This window comes from Manis javanica, chromosome 3 (genome assembly GCF_040802235.1).
Source record: "Manis javanica isolate MJ-LG chromosome 3, MJ_LKY, whole genome shotgun sequence".
NCBI lineage: Eukaryota > Metazoa > Chordata > Mammalia > Pholidota > Manidae > Manis > Manis javanica.
Window position 1 is genome coordinate 39,620,283 of NC_133158.1, and position 16,218 is coordinate 39,636,500.

At 44.8% G+C, this 16,218-nt stretch overlaps 1 protein-coding gene across 26 annotated transcripts in view; it reads right to left on the minus strand.

Annotated features, from left to right (window-relative positions):
• PCBP3 (poly(rC) binding protein 3) overlaps positions 1-16,218 on the minus strand; it is a 285,967-nt gene that overhangs the window by 147,474 nt on the left and 122,275 nt on the right. For 12 of the 26 annotated variants that reach the window (XR_012129087.1, XM_073231206.1, XM_073231205.1 and 9 more), the window contains exon 2: positions 13,825-13,883. The exons of the other annotated variants lie outside the window; for them this stretch is intronic. Coding sequence is in view for 10 of the 12 variants with exons in the window: in XM_073231206.1 (XP_073087307.1) it covers positions 13,825-13,833 (9 nt within the window). In the remaining 2 variants the exon portion in view is untranslated. The remainder of the gene's footprint in view (positions 1-13,824; positions 13,884-16,218) is intronic. 26 annotated transcript variants of the gene reach the window in all.

Here is a 16,218-nt window from a genome sequence, read left to right on the forward strand (position 1 = left end):
CTAAGCAAATGCAAAATTAAATTGACTATCTGCAAAGTCAATCAAGGGATAGACAAAGAATACAGAATATGACACCTAATATATAAAGAATGGAGGAGGAAGAAAAAGGAGGAGAAAAAGAAAAGAGCTTTTAGATTGTGTTTGTAACAGCATATTAAGTGAGTTAAGTTAGACTCTTAGATAGTAAGGAAGTTAACCTTGAACCTTTGGTAACCACAAATCTAAAGCCTGCAATGGCAATAAGTACATACCTATCGATAATCACCCTAAATGTAAATGGACTGAATGCACCAATCAAAAGACATAGAGTCACTGAATGGATAAAAAAACAAGACCCATCTATATGCTGCCTGCAAGAGACTCACTTTAAACCCAAAGACATACATAGACTAAAAGTGAAGGAATGGAAAAAGATATTTCATACAACTAACAGAGATAAAAAAGCAGGAGTTGCAGTACTTGTATCAAACAAAATAGACTTCAAAACACAGAAAGTAACAAGAGACAAAGAAGGACATTACATAATGATAAAGGGGTCAATCCAACAAGAAGATATAACCATTATAAATATCTATGCTCCCAACACAGGAGCACCCACATATATGAAACAAATACTAACAGAATTAAAAGGGGAAATAGAATGCAATGCATTCATTCTAGGAGACTTCAACACTCTACTCACTCTGAAGGACAGATCAACCAGACAGAAGATAAGTAAGGAGACAGAGGCACTGAACAACACAATAGAACAGATGGACCTAACAGACATCTACAGAACTCTACACCCAGAAACAGAAGAATACACATTCTTCTCAAGTGCACATGGAACATTTTTCAAGAACAGACCATATACTAGGCCACAAAAAGAGCCTCAGTAAATTCAAAAATATTGAAATTGTACCAACCAGTTTCTCAGATCACAAAGCTATGAAACTAGAAATAAATTATGAAAAGAAAATGAAAAATCCCACAAATACATGGAGGCTTCACAACATGCTCCTAAATAACCAAGAGATCAATGACCAAATAAATACAGAGATCAAGCAATATATGGAGACAAATGACAACAATAATTCAACAACACAAAATCTGTGGGATGCAGCCAAGGCCACGCTAAGAGGAAAGTATATTGCAATACAGGCCTAACTCAGGAAAGAAGAACAATGCCATATAAGCAGTCTAAACTCACAATTAATGAAACTAGAAAAAGAACAACAAATGAGGCCCAAAGTCAGTAGAAGAAGGGACATAATAAAGATAAGAGCAGAAATAAATAAAATTGAGAAGAATAAAACAATAGAAAGAATCAATGAAAGCAAGAGCCAGTTCTTTGAGAAAATAAACAGAATAGATAAACCTCTAGCCAGACCTACCAAGAAAAAACAGAGTCTACACATATAAACAGAATCAGAAATGAGAAAGGAAAAATCACTATAGACACCACAGACATACAAAGAATTATTAGAGAAAACTATGAAAAATTATATGGTAACAAACTGGATAACCTAGAAGAAATGGACAACTTTCTAGAAAAATACAACCTTCCAAGGCTGACCAAGGAAGAAACAGAAAATCTGAACAGACCAATTACCAGCAATGAAATTGAACTGGTAATCAAAAACCTACCTAAGAACAAAACTCCTGGACCAGATGGCTTCACCGCTGAATTTTATCAAACATTTAGTGAAGACCTAATACCCATTCTCCTTTAAGTTTTCCAAAAAATAGAAAAGGACAGAATACTTCCAAACTCATTCTATGAGGCCAGAATCACTCTAATACCAAAATCAGGCAAAGACACCACAAAAAAAGAATACTACAGAACAACATCCCTGATGAACATAGATGCAAAAATACTCAACAAAATATTAGCAAACCAAATTAAAAAATATATCAAAAAGATCATCCATCGTGATCAAGTTGGATTTATGCCAGGGATGCAAGGATGGTACAATATTCGAAAATCCATCAACATCATCCACCACATCAACAAAAAGAAGGACACAAACCACATGATCATCTCCATAGATGCTGAAAAGGCATTTGACAAAATTCAACATCCGTTCATGATAAAAACTCTCAACAAAATGGGTATAGAGGGCAAGTACCTCAACATAATAAAGGCCATATATGAGAAACCCACAGACAACATTATGCTTAACAGCAAGAAGCTGAAAGCTTTTCCTTTAAGATCAGGAACAAGACAAGGATGCCTACTCTCCCCACTTCTACTCAACATAGTACTGGAGGCCCTAGCCACAGCAATCAGACAACACAAAGAAATCAAAGTTATCCAGATTGGCAAGGAAGAAGTTAAACTGTCCCTGTTTGCAGATGACATGATATTGTACATAAAAAACCCTAAAGAATCCACTCCAAAACTACTAATCTAATATTGGAATTCAGCAAAGTTGCAGGATACAAAATTAATACACAGAAATCTGTGGCATTCCTATACACTAACAATGAACTAGCAGAGAGAGAAATCAGAAAAACAATTCCATTCACAATTGCATCAAAAAGAATAAAATACCTAGGAATAAACCTAACCAAGGAAGTGAAAGACTTATACAATGAAAACTACAAGACATTCATGAGAGAAATTAAAGAAGATACCAATAAATGGAAACACATCCCATGCTCATGGATAGGAAGAATTAATATTGTCAAAATGGCCATCCTGCCTAAAGCAATCTATAGATTCAATGCAATTCCTATCAAAATACCAACACCATTCTTCAATGAACTAGAGAAAATCGTCTTAAAATTCATATGGAGCCACAAAAGACCTCGAATAGCCAAAGCAATCCTGAGAAGGAAGAATAAAGCAGGGGGGATCTCGCTCCCCAACTTCAAGCTCTACTACAAAGCCACAGTAATCAAGACAATTTGGTACTGGTACAAGAACAGACCCATGGACCAATGGAACAGACTAGAGAGCCCTGATATAAACCTAACCATATATAGTCAATTAATATATGATAAAGGAGCCATGGACATACAATGGGGAAATGACAGCCTCTTCAACAGCTGGCGTTGGCAAAACTGGACAGCTACATGCAAGAGAATGACACTGGATTATTGTTTAACCCCATACACAAAAGTAAACTCGAAATGGATTAAAGACTTGATTGAAGGTAAGTCATGAAACCATAAAACTCTTGGAAGACAACATAGGCAAACATCTCCTGAATATAAGCATGAGCAACTTCTTCCTGAACCCATCTCCTTGAAAAAGGGAAACAAAAGCAAAAATGAACTCATGGGACTACATTAAACTAAAAAGTTTTTGTATGGCAAAGGACACCATCAACAGAACAAGAAGGCATCCTACAGTATGGGAGAATGTATTTGTAAATGACATATCCGACAAGGGGTTAACATCCAAAATATGTAAAGAACGTACATGCCTCAACCCAAAAAGCAAATAACCCAATTAACAAATGCGCAGAGGATATGAAGAGACGGTTCTCCAAAGAAGAAATTCAGATGGCAAACAGACACATAAAAAGATGCTCCGTATCATTAATCATCAGGGAAATGCAAATTAAAACCACAATGAGGTATCACCTCGCACCCCAGTAAGGATGGCCAGCATCAAAACGACTAAGAACAACAAATGTTGGCGAGGATGTGGAGAAAGGGGAACCCTCCTACACTGCTGGTTGGAATGTAAGCTAGTTCAACCATTGTGGAAAGCAATATGGAGGTTCCTCAAAAAACTAAAAATAGAAATATCATTTGACCCCAGAATCCCACTCCTTGGAATATACCCAAAGAATACAACTTCTCAGATTCAAAAAGACATATGCACCCCTATGTTTATCGCAGCACTTTTTACAATAGCCAAGATATAGAAGCAACCTAAGTGTCCATCTGTAAATGAATGGATAAAGAAGATGTGGTACATATATACAATGGAATACTATTTGGCCATAAGAAAGAAACAAATCCTACCATTTGCAACAACATGGATGGAGGTGGAGGACATTATGCTCAGTGAAATAAGCCAGGCAGAGAAAGTCAAATGCCAAATGATTTCCCTCATCTGTGGAGTATAACAATGAAGAAAAACTGAAGGAACAAAATGGCAGCAGACTCAGAGACTCCAAGAAGGAACTAGTAGTTACCAAAGGGCAGGGGTGTGGAAGGGTGGGTGGGGAGGGAGGGGAAAGGGGACTGAGGGATATTATGTTTAGTACACATGATATGGGGGATCACGGGGAGAACAGTGCAGCACAGAGAAGGCACATAGTGGATCTCTGGCAACTTGCTGCACTGATGGACAGTGACTGCATTGGGGTATGAGGGGGACTTGATAATATGGGTAAATGTAGTAACCACATTGTTTTTTCATGTGAAACCTTCATAAAAGTGTATATCAATAATACCTTGATTTAAAAAAAAAGAGAGAGAGAGAAATGCAAGTTGAAACTGCACTGAGCTCTCAGGGCTCTCCTATCACTCTGGCAGAAGCTCAGGAGCTCAAGGACACACTCTGCAGGGGAGGGTGTGGTGGAAAAGGCCCCCAAGTGTGCTGCCTGTAGGAATGGAGATAGGAACACCCCTAAGAAGGGCCTTGGAACCATCCAGCAAAACTACACACACACTTTCCACTGAATGCAGCCACACCCACCAGGACTCACCAGAAGATACCATCAAAAAACCCAGCTCCCGGATCAGGCACTTCTGTAACTGCTGAAGCACTGTAACCTACTCACATGCCCAGCATCATAGGGGATTACTGAGTAACTACAGAAAACCCACACGATGAAGCAGAACTAGATGGCAAAGAAGTAAAAAAGAATGGAGCGTTCCCATGAATCAGTGCCTGGTGGTTCCCAGAGGCACTGCTAAGTGGCAAACACAAGTGCCGAAGAGTGCACGCAGATGCCCAGCACAGTGAGTGCAGTTACTGCCTCTGACAGTAAAAACAGAAAATGCTCTGTTGTATCTTTTTGCCACAATAAAAAAATAATAAAAAAGAATGCACATATAGCAGCATTATTACATACAATTTGTGTAAAAAGAAGAGAAACTTAGAAAACATATGTCCCAGCTTCTTTCTTCTTACAAAAGTAATACAGGGAGGACAAACAGCGATTTTGTTTGGTTTCCTACAATGGCATGCTGGTAAATGTTGACCAAATGGCTCTCCGGGCTGGGAGGGAAGCCCTGGTCTTCCAGTTTCATGGTGTGAATCTCCCACCATGGATGATTTTAAACCACCACTGGCATGGCAAAGAGGGTGTGCCAAATTGGCTCTGGAGCAGGTGTGAGGCTGCTTTAGAACACCACTGTCACCACCAGAGGGGGCTAAAGGTAGGAACAAGGAGTGTTGATAGCATACTTAGTGTGGGGAAAATGGAAGTTTTCAACCAGGATTCCCATCTAGCTTTCATAGTGCCCACTGTACACACATATAAGAGCCAGTTTGCACATCAATGGGATGTTTACCTGCAGCAGAGCTGCCAGTCAATCACAGGAGTTCCACCACAGAGAGGAATCAAGAGGCTGTCCTCTCCTGAGTTCCTCTAATTGGGCAGGTGCCTGCCAGTCACCAGGGACCCACCCACAGAGTTCCTCCCAGAACAAGGAGAGCGGGTAAGCAGAAAGCGTGCCATAGCTGCAGAGCGCGAGCCTGGGAACCCAGTGAGGGGGGAGCCCCAGACGGTGCTGGTAGAGAGAGTCCAGCAGCTGAGGTTTGGAGTGAGAAGAGACTCAGCCATGAGAATAAACCCTTTCATTTCCAATCCCTCGCCCTTGTTTTCCTTTGGTCTCAGAATTCACAGTGAACTTGTCCCAGGCAGGGAACACCCTTCCTACCAGACCTATACTTAATATCTATGTGAACATGTGTGTGCATTTAGAGGTGGGTGTGCATGTGTAACATGTGTATGCATACATTTCCCACCTCTGTCTACTGACAGAGCTCAGAAGAAGCAAAGCCACCCCAGTAGCAATAAGCACCTCTGGTACCCAGGTCTGGGTATCTAATAACACTTCCACACCTATAGGGAACGAGAGCCGTCCAAGGAATGCTAATTCCATGCCTGGACAGGTTAGGTACAAGATGAGCCTGAAACATTCTGTAAGACGAGTTAAAAATCAAAATTAAAAAAATGGGGGTGAGAGAGGAAAACAAAGTGAGGAAGGAAAGAAGGAAAGGTGCTATGGATTCAATGTTTGTGTCCCCCCCAAATTCCTATGTTAACTCTTAACCCCTAATGTGGTGCTGTTAAGAGGCAGGGCCTTTAGGAGGTGCTTAGATCTCAGCAGCAGAGCCCTGTGCTGGGATGAGCACCCTTACAAAAGCCCCCAGAGAGCTCCCTGCTCCTTCCCCACGTGAGCACGCAGTGAAAAGCCAGCATCTGCCACTCTGACAAGGCCTTACAGACCCCAACCCATGGTGTAGGCGCTCTATCTCAAGCTTCCAGCCTCCAAAGCTGAGACACATTCCTGTTGATGATAAGCACCCAGTCCGCAGGCTTTTGTTATAGTGGGCCCTGAGTAAGAGGGGAGGTGTGTGATGGAGGGGCTCACCACAGGGAACAGAAGTCAGCCTGGAGGCACCATATCTGAGACAATCTGAGCACCAAAATCATTGAGGACAGTGAAGGATTATAAACTAGAATAGTGAGGAATTAAAAAACAGGAATCCATGAAACCAAATTGGTACTAAATAGATAAATAGACCAAAAGGGAAGAAGGGAGAGCTGCTGCTTACAGAATGGCCATGTGCAAACAGGTCCACATGGAGAACCACAGCCGGACAAACATTACTTTGCAGCCATTCCAGTAACGAGCAGTCAGGGCAAAAATCACCAATAAATACTAAATTCAGACTATCACCTGAAGAGCAGGCTCCTTGTGGTCTTAAAACGCCTTCCCACAGACTGCTTATTAGTTGCAGGGGGAGGTCGTAACGGTCCTGGGGAGAGTCTGGGCAAGCCCTTAATGGAGGGGACAGCTCACCCACCAAGGGCTGACGGGCATTCCGTGTGTCCAGATGCAAGGTTCATCTCACACAGCAGAGTCCAGCCAAGAACGCACAGCAGGAACAGCCTTGTGGGTGGCCCATTATCAGACACACCCCAAACCTGGAAGCTTGTATTTTTCAAAAGGGACCATATTCTTCACAATGTCATCAAAGTGACAGGAAGGCTGTGAAAATGTTCCAGATTTAAGGAGACTAAGGACACATTACCACTGAGGGCCACAGCCAACCTAGACTGATCTCACACTGACAACAGTGCTACTGAGCTGATGGGAAATTCTGGAATAAAGCCCACAGATTAGAGTCTTGAGTAATTCCGTTAGAGAGCGTCCTATTCTCAGCAAACAGCAGCTGCCCTGCTCTGCACCCCCACGGCAGGGAAGCCCTGGCCACACGGGAACCAGCTGCACCCCATACACTGCTGTCCCTTTGTCTCCTCAATAACTCCTTTTATGGTTTAAACAAACTCAAAGAGCTCCTGTTAAAAAACAAACTCTCCCCAAGACCCATGTTTCCAGAGTGAAACATCTAAACAACTGCTAGCTTTCCCTCCCATGTCATCCAGCGTCCACGCCCACCAACTCAGAGCATCCTCTGAGACACTCAACTCCTCCGCTGCGCCAGATCCAGCGGCACCTTCGGTCCTCATCTTAGCATACCGTCCTCCCTTCTCAACCTGGAAAGAATAAGCATTCTGTGGCGATGCAACGTTTCCCTGAGTACCCTAAAACAGGCACCCCCTGAACTTCTGTGAAATGGAAAATGGCCCATTTACTGGAATGCAATTTGGCCATGAGTACATGAAATGTGAAGGTCTTACAGTTCAATAGTGATGAAGTGAAGAGGGTAAGAGAAGGCTCTGGACTTGACTTCTGCTCTAGTGCTGACTAGCTTCCACGTTGATAAAACAGGAAAATCAAAGACCAAGGAGAATTAAGGGGCCTGAAGGAGGGACTTCTGCCCAGAGCATAGCCATAATTATAGGGCACATCTCCTTCTAGGGTCACATATTTGTTCCTAGAAAGATACAGACATTCCTTGTCCTCCTTGCAGGGTCTTAGACAATCTGAGCCTCCCATCCTCACCGCCTTGCACTCTGGACTGGGGCAGAAGCAAACAGGGAGATGCAGGCTCAGGGATGGAGAAGCAGCGAGGACAGGGACCACAAGCCTCCCAAGGTCATAGAGTGATCTGGGAGGAGAGCTGCTGACAGAACACAGTCTCTGAACTCCACCAGCCCAGGTGGGCTCCTACCAGAAAGCTCTCTTCCTGTGATTTCCACTCCTGCGCTGCCAAATTAACACAAGGGGTGATGAGAACAGCTCTCTGTTGTGCTCTCAGTAACAGCTGCTCTCCAGCTGCGACCTGCCCTGCAGGATCTGGCCTGAGGCCCAGGCTCCACAAAGGCAGTGCTGAGGATTGGGTAGTGGTAAGGCGCAGTCTCCTAACAGCTTACTGTGAAGCACAGCTGGGGGCAGGTAGGCAGAATCAAGCACATTTTGCTCAATTACAGGGTGAATAAAGCTTGTGGTTACAGTCTTGTGCCCTGAAAGAGTGAAATGGCTAGAGCCCTGGGAAAAGGCCAGGGCCCACACTGAAAGCCTCTCATCAGCTCAGTGTACCTGGACTGTACCACTGGTCACCCTTCATATCCAAAGGTAAGGTGGCCTCCATGACACAAGTGATACACAACCCAAGGTGGTGTGAGGCTGTGCACTAGTCGAATGGCATGACCCGTAAGTGCCATTGGAGTTCTAGAAGCAGGAAACAAAGGCCTAGAAATTGCAGGGAAGTGGAAGCATCCTGGGCCCCCATGTCCATGCACAGCATTCCTAGGGCTGAGCACCTAGCCACCCAGCCAGAGCTAAAAGTGGGCACAGCGCCCATGCCTGGATGCACTGCCTGATCCTGCTAACAAGCAATGGAGCAGGGGCCATGTTGGTCCTGAATGTGTGGTATGTCTGTAAATAAAGCCTCCAGAAAAGCTGGCTCCTGCCTGCCTAAGTACACCTAGAGGTGACTCGTCTTCCATCCCAACACGCCAGCCAGGCCCCACAGCCCAGCTCTCCAGATACATCACTGTCACTGCACACGGGGACGCCAGACAGCCTGGCAGCCAGCAGAGGGACAGGAATGAATGAGTCATCTTGAGAAAAGCAACCAGCCAGGCAGCAATGCAATCTAAAGCTCTGGGGGGACAGTGCACTCCAATGCCCCCGTGAGGAAAGAACAGAGGATGAATAATGCCCAGAGTGAGCACCACTCCGCCAACAAAGAAAGGAAGGCTGAGATGGAAGGAAGCAAATAAACTGGAGCCTTAAGGTATGCAAGGCCCAGCATGGGCAGGTCCCGCATGACAGCCCTGGGTGTTTTCCCGGAGTCCCATGAGAGGTGTCCTACACCCACTTTAAATACAGAGCTTCCAATACTGCAGTGAGCAGGTGCAGAGCTGGGAGGCAGGTAAGGGCCAGAGCCAAGCCCCCCAACAGTCAGGCTGCAGCTTCCCAGCCATCTGCCCTTCAGCATCACTCTCTGAGGGGGTGCAAAGGGCCGGACCTCCATCCACGTCATCTCACATCTTCTGGTTCTGAGGCCTCCCATCCCACCCCACAGGCCCTGATACCTTGTGTGGGGGGGCCAGGCAGGCTGGGCAGCACTCCCTCCATGGGGCACAGGAAGCACCGCCAAGTCCAGCTCCCCTCCTAGATCAAGCGGCTTGAGACAAGGAACAAGCAGCCTGCCTGTCTGGTCAGCTTTTCCCCAGCTCTGCGATGCCATGACGTCAGGCTCTCACTCAAGCCTTTCTTCTTCCTGCTCCACAAGTCAACCTCTCTGTGGCAGCAGCTGGCTGCTCCCCCAGTCTTCTCCCACTTCCATGCCCACAGAGCTGCAACTGAGCACGGGGCTGCCCCTCACAGCAGGGGCGAGCATATCACCCTGCTGGGCACAAGGCCCCAGACGACACAGCCCACGTGCAGAGTTCCTGCACAACGTGCCACACACTGGGATAACCTGGGTTTCAAGTGCTTCAAGTGCAGCTGTTTGCCCTCCACTGTGCCCTTTCTCCCTTCCCCAGGCTGAGAACACACAAGACACAGGATTATTCATCTCAACTAGAGGTCATGACACCCTCCTCTCAGCTGTGAGCAAGGGATCCCAAAGCCCCTGGGGCATTTCTACCTTGGGTCCAACACACGAGTTAATCTGCTCCCCAAACTGCAGACTCTCTTCCCATTGCACATGCTCCTTCCACACCCCAGATTCAGGGTGTGTCCTCCTTGGCCATCAGCCCCTGCCAAGTTCTGCTCATGACTGCTCGTTGACAATCGCAGCCCAAGGGCTCCTGTCTCTGTGCCCACCCTTGCTGACCCAGACAGGCCAGCGTCTCTGAATGGAAAGTCTTAAAAGTGGAAACTTAATGAAACCATAGTTTTCTCCAACAGGGGAAAAATCACCTAGAAAACTTTAGAACAAAGACTGGAAATGCCAAACATCTAAATGACAACAGGTCATGACAAAACCAATGGGGAGGGGTTTAAAGTGTCTTAAAAGAAAATTGAGAGCCAAAATGCATTAGTTAAAAAAACAGGTTTAAATATTCAAGAGAAGCATTCAAGAAACCAGAAAGGTAATAGCATAAACAGAAAAGAAGAAAATAACACACATTAAAATGAGCAACTAAATAGTAAACAAAATTACAAATGATCAATACAACAGAAAGCCATTAAATAATAAAAATAGCTAAGTAACAAATGTAGAGAAATTTGATCTGACTAAAAAGCTGAAAAAAGCATTAGAAATAGAACACAACAACAGATAAGAAGAAGACTGAAAAATCACGTAAGAGCATATGTACATGTTTGTGTCCATATACCTGAAAATGTCCCCGAAATGGACTATTTTCTGAGGGAAAAAAAGTCATGATAGAAATTACAGAAGCAGTCTCAAAACTGTCTCTAAAATAGGCTCCATGCTTAGAGGCTTTGGTAGAACAAGTTTATCAAATATTAGACAACATTTGCTTTTCTAAGTGGAAGACAGAGAAGTTCATTATTTAAACAAAGGACAGAAAAGTAGGGGAAGTTTCTCAAATCATGTTAGAAAATCATGCTCTCATTTACGTGATCCAAAACACAGGCACACCTCAGAGATACTGCAGGTTCAGATCCACAATAAAGCAAATATCACAAGTCAAATGTATTTTTTGGTTTTCCAGTGCATAAAAAAGTTATGTTTATACTGTACTGTAGTCTATTAAGTGTGCAAAAGCATTAAGTCTAAAAAAACTACATATATACCTTAATTTAAAAATACTTTATTGTTAAAGATGCTAACCATCACCTGAGATGTCAGCCAGTCACAGTCGTCACGCTGGTGGAGGGCCCTGCCTCGACACTGGTGGCTGCTGACTAATCGGGGCTCTGGTTGCTCGAAGCTGAGGGGGCTGTAGCCATTTCTTAAAATCAGACCATGAAGTCTGCCACATTGACGGACTCTTTCACAGATGCTCACACTCTCTGTAGCTTGTGATACTGTTTGAGAGCGTGTGACCCACAGCAGACCTGCTTTCAGAACTGGAGTCAGTCCTCAGACCCTGCCGCTGCTTCCTCAGCTCAGAGGACGTCACGTCCCACAGTCTTCACGGCACCCTCCCCGGAGGGCAGATTCCATCTCGGGAAAGCCGGTTCCCGGCTCCTCCACAGGGGCAGCTCCTCACCCGGGCAGGTCTGACCCAAGAGGCAGCAGGGCGGCCCCATCCTCAGGCCCCGCTTCTGGTCCTGGTTCTCTTGCCGTTCCCGCCACACCTGCAGCTGCTTCCTCCCCGGAGGCCTGAGCCCCTCAGAGTCAGGCATGGGGGCTGCAATCGACTTCCTCCAAACGCTTGTTCATGCTGACATTCTGACCTCTTCCCATGAATCACGAATGTTCTCGATGGCATCGGGAATGGTGATTCCTTTCCCAGAGGGTTTTCTCTTTACTTTGCCCAGATCCACTGGAGGAATTACTCTGTCTGCAGCTAGAGCCTTACAACATGTATTTCCTAAATAATAAGACTTGAAAGTCGAAATGACCCCTTGATCATGGGCTGCAGAATGGAGGCTGAGTTGGCAGGCATGAAAACATGAATCTCGGTGTCCATCCCCATCAGGGGTCATGGGTGACCAGGTGCACTGGCAACGAGCAGTCATATTTCGAAAGGAATCTTTTTTCTGAGCAGCAGGTCTCAACAGTGGGCTGGAAATACTCAGTAAGCCATGCTGTAAACAGACGTGCTGTCATCCAGGCTTTGCTGTTCCATTTGCAGAGCATAGGCAGAGTAGATTTAGCATCATCTCCAGGGCCTGAGGACTTTCAGACTGGGGATGGGCAATGGCTGAAAGTCTCCAGCTGCATTAGCCCCTGACAGGAGAGTCAGCCTGTCCTGTGAAACTGTGAAGCCAGGCACTGACTTCTCCTCTCCAGCTATGAAAGTCCCAGATGGCATCTTCTTCCAACAGTGGCTGTTTCATCTACACTGAAAATCTGCTATTTAGCACAGCCGTCTGCACGAATGACTTGAGCTGGATCTCCTGCGTGACTTGCACCTTCTCCGTCAGCACCTGCTCCCCTGCTCCTCCACCTACACTTTTATACCATGGAGACAGCTTCTTTCCTTAAATGTCATGAACCAACCTGAGTCGGCTTCCAGCTTTTCTCCGGCAGCCTCCTCACCTCTCTCAGCCTTTAGGGAACTGAGGAGTCAGGGCCTTGCTCTGGATCAGGCTTTGTCTTGAGGGATGGTGTGGCTGCTCTGACCTTCTGTCCAGACTACTACCATGTCCTCTGCATCATCGATGGGGGCTGTTTTGCTTTTGTGTCTTTCGGGTGTTCACCGGAGCGGCACTTTCAATGTCCTTCAAGAACTTTTCCTTTACAGTCACAACTTGGCTGGGGCAAGAGGCCTGGCTCTCGGCCCACCTCAGCTTTGGAGATGGCTTCCTCACTGAGCTTCATCATTTCTAGCTTTTGATTTAAAGCGAGATACATGTGGCTCTTCCTTTCACTGAACATGCAGAGGCCACTGTAGGACACTGACTGGCCTGATTTTCAGGGGACAGGGAGGACTGAGGATTGGAAGAGAAACGGAATGGCCAGTCGGTAGAGCAATCAGAATACACACATTTATTCAGTTCTCCTCTTAATGTAGAAAATTCTACTGATGAGATTCCAAGTGTTGGTTCATGGACTAAATTGTGTTAGATCTTACTGATACTTTTCAATTCTCTTCCAAATGTATATACCCTCCTGATATTTTATTTGGGCTGGATAAGGGTTAGTAATAATAGGGTTAGGTCTGGAGTTAAGGCTGGAGCTGGGCTGGGGTTAGTGTGGGCATTAGTTACTATAAAGATTAGAGGTAAGGTTAGGGTGGCACTCCTCTTTAAGTTTCTTCTAGTTTTTAATTTATAGGCACACATAGTTTTATTGAGCTTTACTTTACTGTACTTTGCAGATAAATTGTATTTTTTACAAACTGCAAGCAAGTCTATTGGCACCATTTTTCCAACAGCTTTGCTCATGTCGTGTCTGTCATATTTTGATAATTCTCACAATATTGCAAACTTTTTATTGTTCTTATATTTGCCATTGTGATCTATGATCAGTGATGACAACTCACTAAAAGATGAGATGATGGTTACATTTTTTTTAGCAATTAAATATATTAAATTAAGAAATATACACAAATTTTTTTTACATAAAATGCTACTGCACACTTAAGAGACTACAGTATAGTGAAAGCATAACTTTTATATGTACTGAAAAACAAAACAATTCATGTGACTCACCTGTGACATTCACTTTATTGTGGTAGCCTGGAACTGAACTTGATGTCTCCAAGATGTGCCTGTAACAGAGTAAATGGCCAAGTAGGTATCTTCCTCTATGAGGCACTGAACACTGTTAAATATCAGCTGTTTATAATTTATAGTTCTGATCAATTTCAGATAAAGTCCCAATCTGATTAAATTTCTTAACTTAAAATTCATTCTAGAGTTCATCTAGAAAGTAAGCAACCAAGAACAACTGAAAGTTTTTTTTTTTAGTAATGGGGTCAAATAACTATGCCATAAAACTGAAATAATTCAAACAGTTGACAGCACAAGAGCAAACAATTAGGGAATTCAGAAACACCTATACATACAATATTTTCAGACAGAATGCACATGCCAAAAAAAATAGCACAAATCATCGTGGAAATAAGCTATTTTTCAATAATCAGTGTTTTCAATACTCATAAGAAAAAGGAACTTATATCTTCACCTGGTAACATATTGAATTAAATCCCAAGTGGATTACATAGGTTAATACAAAAAAGGAAAAGCAGAAAACAGCATCTAACTGCTGCGCACATTTCAGAATAGATGGGATTTTCTAACTGTGAAACAATAGAAGATGACAACACAAAGGCATATTAGTGTAACTGCCCAACACTCCAACACCAGAGGCAAAGGTAAACGACTCCATCGGGGAAAACACCCACCAGGAACATCGAAGGGGAGAGCCCTCGGTGAGACCGGAATGTTTACAAAGAAGCATCAGCCAAGGAACTGGCTCATGGACAGTTCAATCAGCTGGCAAGTCATTTGTGCCAGTGTCCTCGGGGACACAGTCACAGAGGCACTGTGTGCTGCTGTACTAGCTCATCCTGCAATCAATCAAGCACTTACACATGCTGCTTCTTTCTAAATGTGTGTGTCCTTTGCCCCAGGATGGCTGCAGGGACACATACATACTGCAGTGCTGCCCCAGCAAGGGTAGAGCTGATCTATGCACAAGAAGCCCAGATTACTGCCACCACTATCAGTGGCAGGTTGAAAAACCCCAAAAATAGGAAACTAAATGGGAATGATTTAGCAAACATACATCCAGAGTGAACTATGCAGCCTTTTTATTTTTATTTTTTATTCATGTATTATTGATACACACTCTTATAAAGGTTTTACATGAAAAACAATGTGGTTCCTACATTCACCCATATTATCGAGTGCCCCCCATACCCCATTACAGTCACTGTCCATCAGTGTAGTAAGATGCCATAGAGTCACTATTTGCCTTCTCTGTGCTACACTGTCTTCTCTATGATCTCCCCCACACCATGTGTGACAATCATAACACCCCTCAATCCCCTTCACCCTCCCTCCCCACCCACCCTTTCCCACCCCTCCCCCTTGGTAACTGCTAGTCCCTTCTTGGAGTCTGTGAGTCTGCTCTATGCAGCCTTTAAAATAATGCTTTCAAATGAGCAACATGGCACACCCTATAGTGTGCCATTCCGCCTGAAAGCAGGGCGCAGACATGCTTATTCCCTAACCAGAGGCAGAGTCTGGGGTGGGGCAGACCAAAGTCCTGCAGCAGCGCTCTGGTCCCTCAACTGCCGCTGAGCACCAACTGTCGGCAGGGTCCTCTCTGAGAGCCAGGAGAGAGCTGCGATGGGCACAGCAGGGCTCACAGGTGCAGGTGGGGGTCAGAGGAGATGATCCCACGATGGGCAGGACCAGGAAAGCACAGGGCCCCTGGAACCTGACAAAGAACACACCATGAGAAGGGACAGCTGCAGATGCAGAGCTCAAGCTCCCCAAGGAGGAAGATTCTGCACCAGACTGGGCAAGGCAGAGCAGTGAGATGGCCAAGTGGTGAGAATGACACCCCACCAGGCACAGCCAGATGGCCCCACAGAGGAGATGGCCCTGCAGGCCTAGAGACAAGCAGAGGGGCCCTGCTTCCACAATTTTTTTACTTTTAACAGAATAATAAATGTACCTAGTTTTAAGTCAAAGAATCTCACAGAGCTTACAGTGAACACAGCAGCCCCTGGCCTCTCTGTGCCTCTGTCCTACAGGCGACCATTCTCCCGGCTCTTCCAGGCCCTCGGTATTGACCTCCACCATCCAGTCACCAGGTTTGGGTTGCTCTTCCTGACATCGTAGTCTGATGTGTGTCTACTAATTTCCTACTGGGAAAGGGAGGCATCAAGTCCCTGACTATGGCCCCAGGGTCGGGGGAATTACCAAAATATGACAGAGACAGGACATGAGCAAAGCTGTTGGAAAAATGGTGCCAATAGACTTGCTTGCAGTTTGTAAAAAACACAATTTATCTGCAAAGTACAATAAAGTAAAGCTCAATAAAACTATGTGTGCCTATAAATTAAAAACTAGAAGAAACTTAAAGAGGAGTGC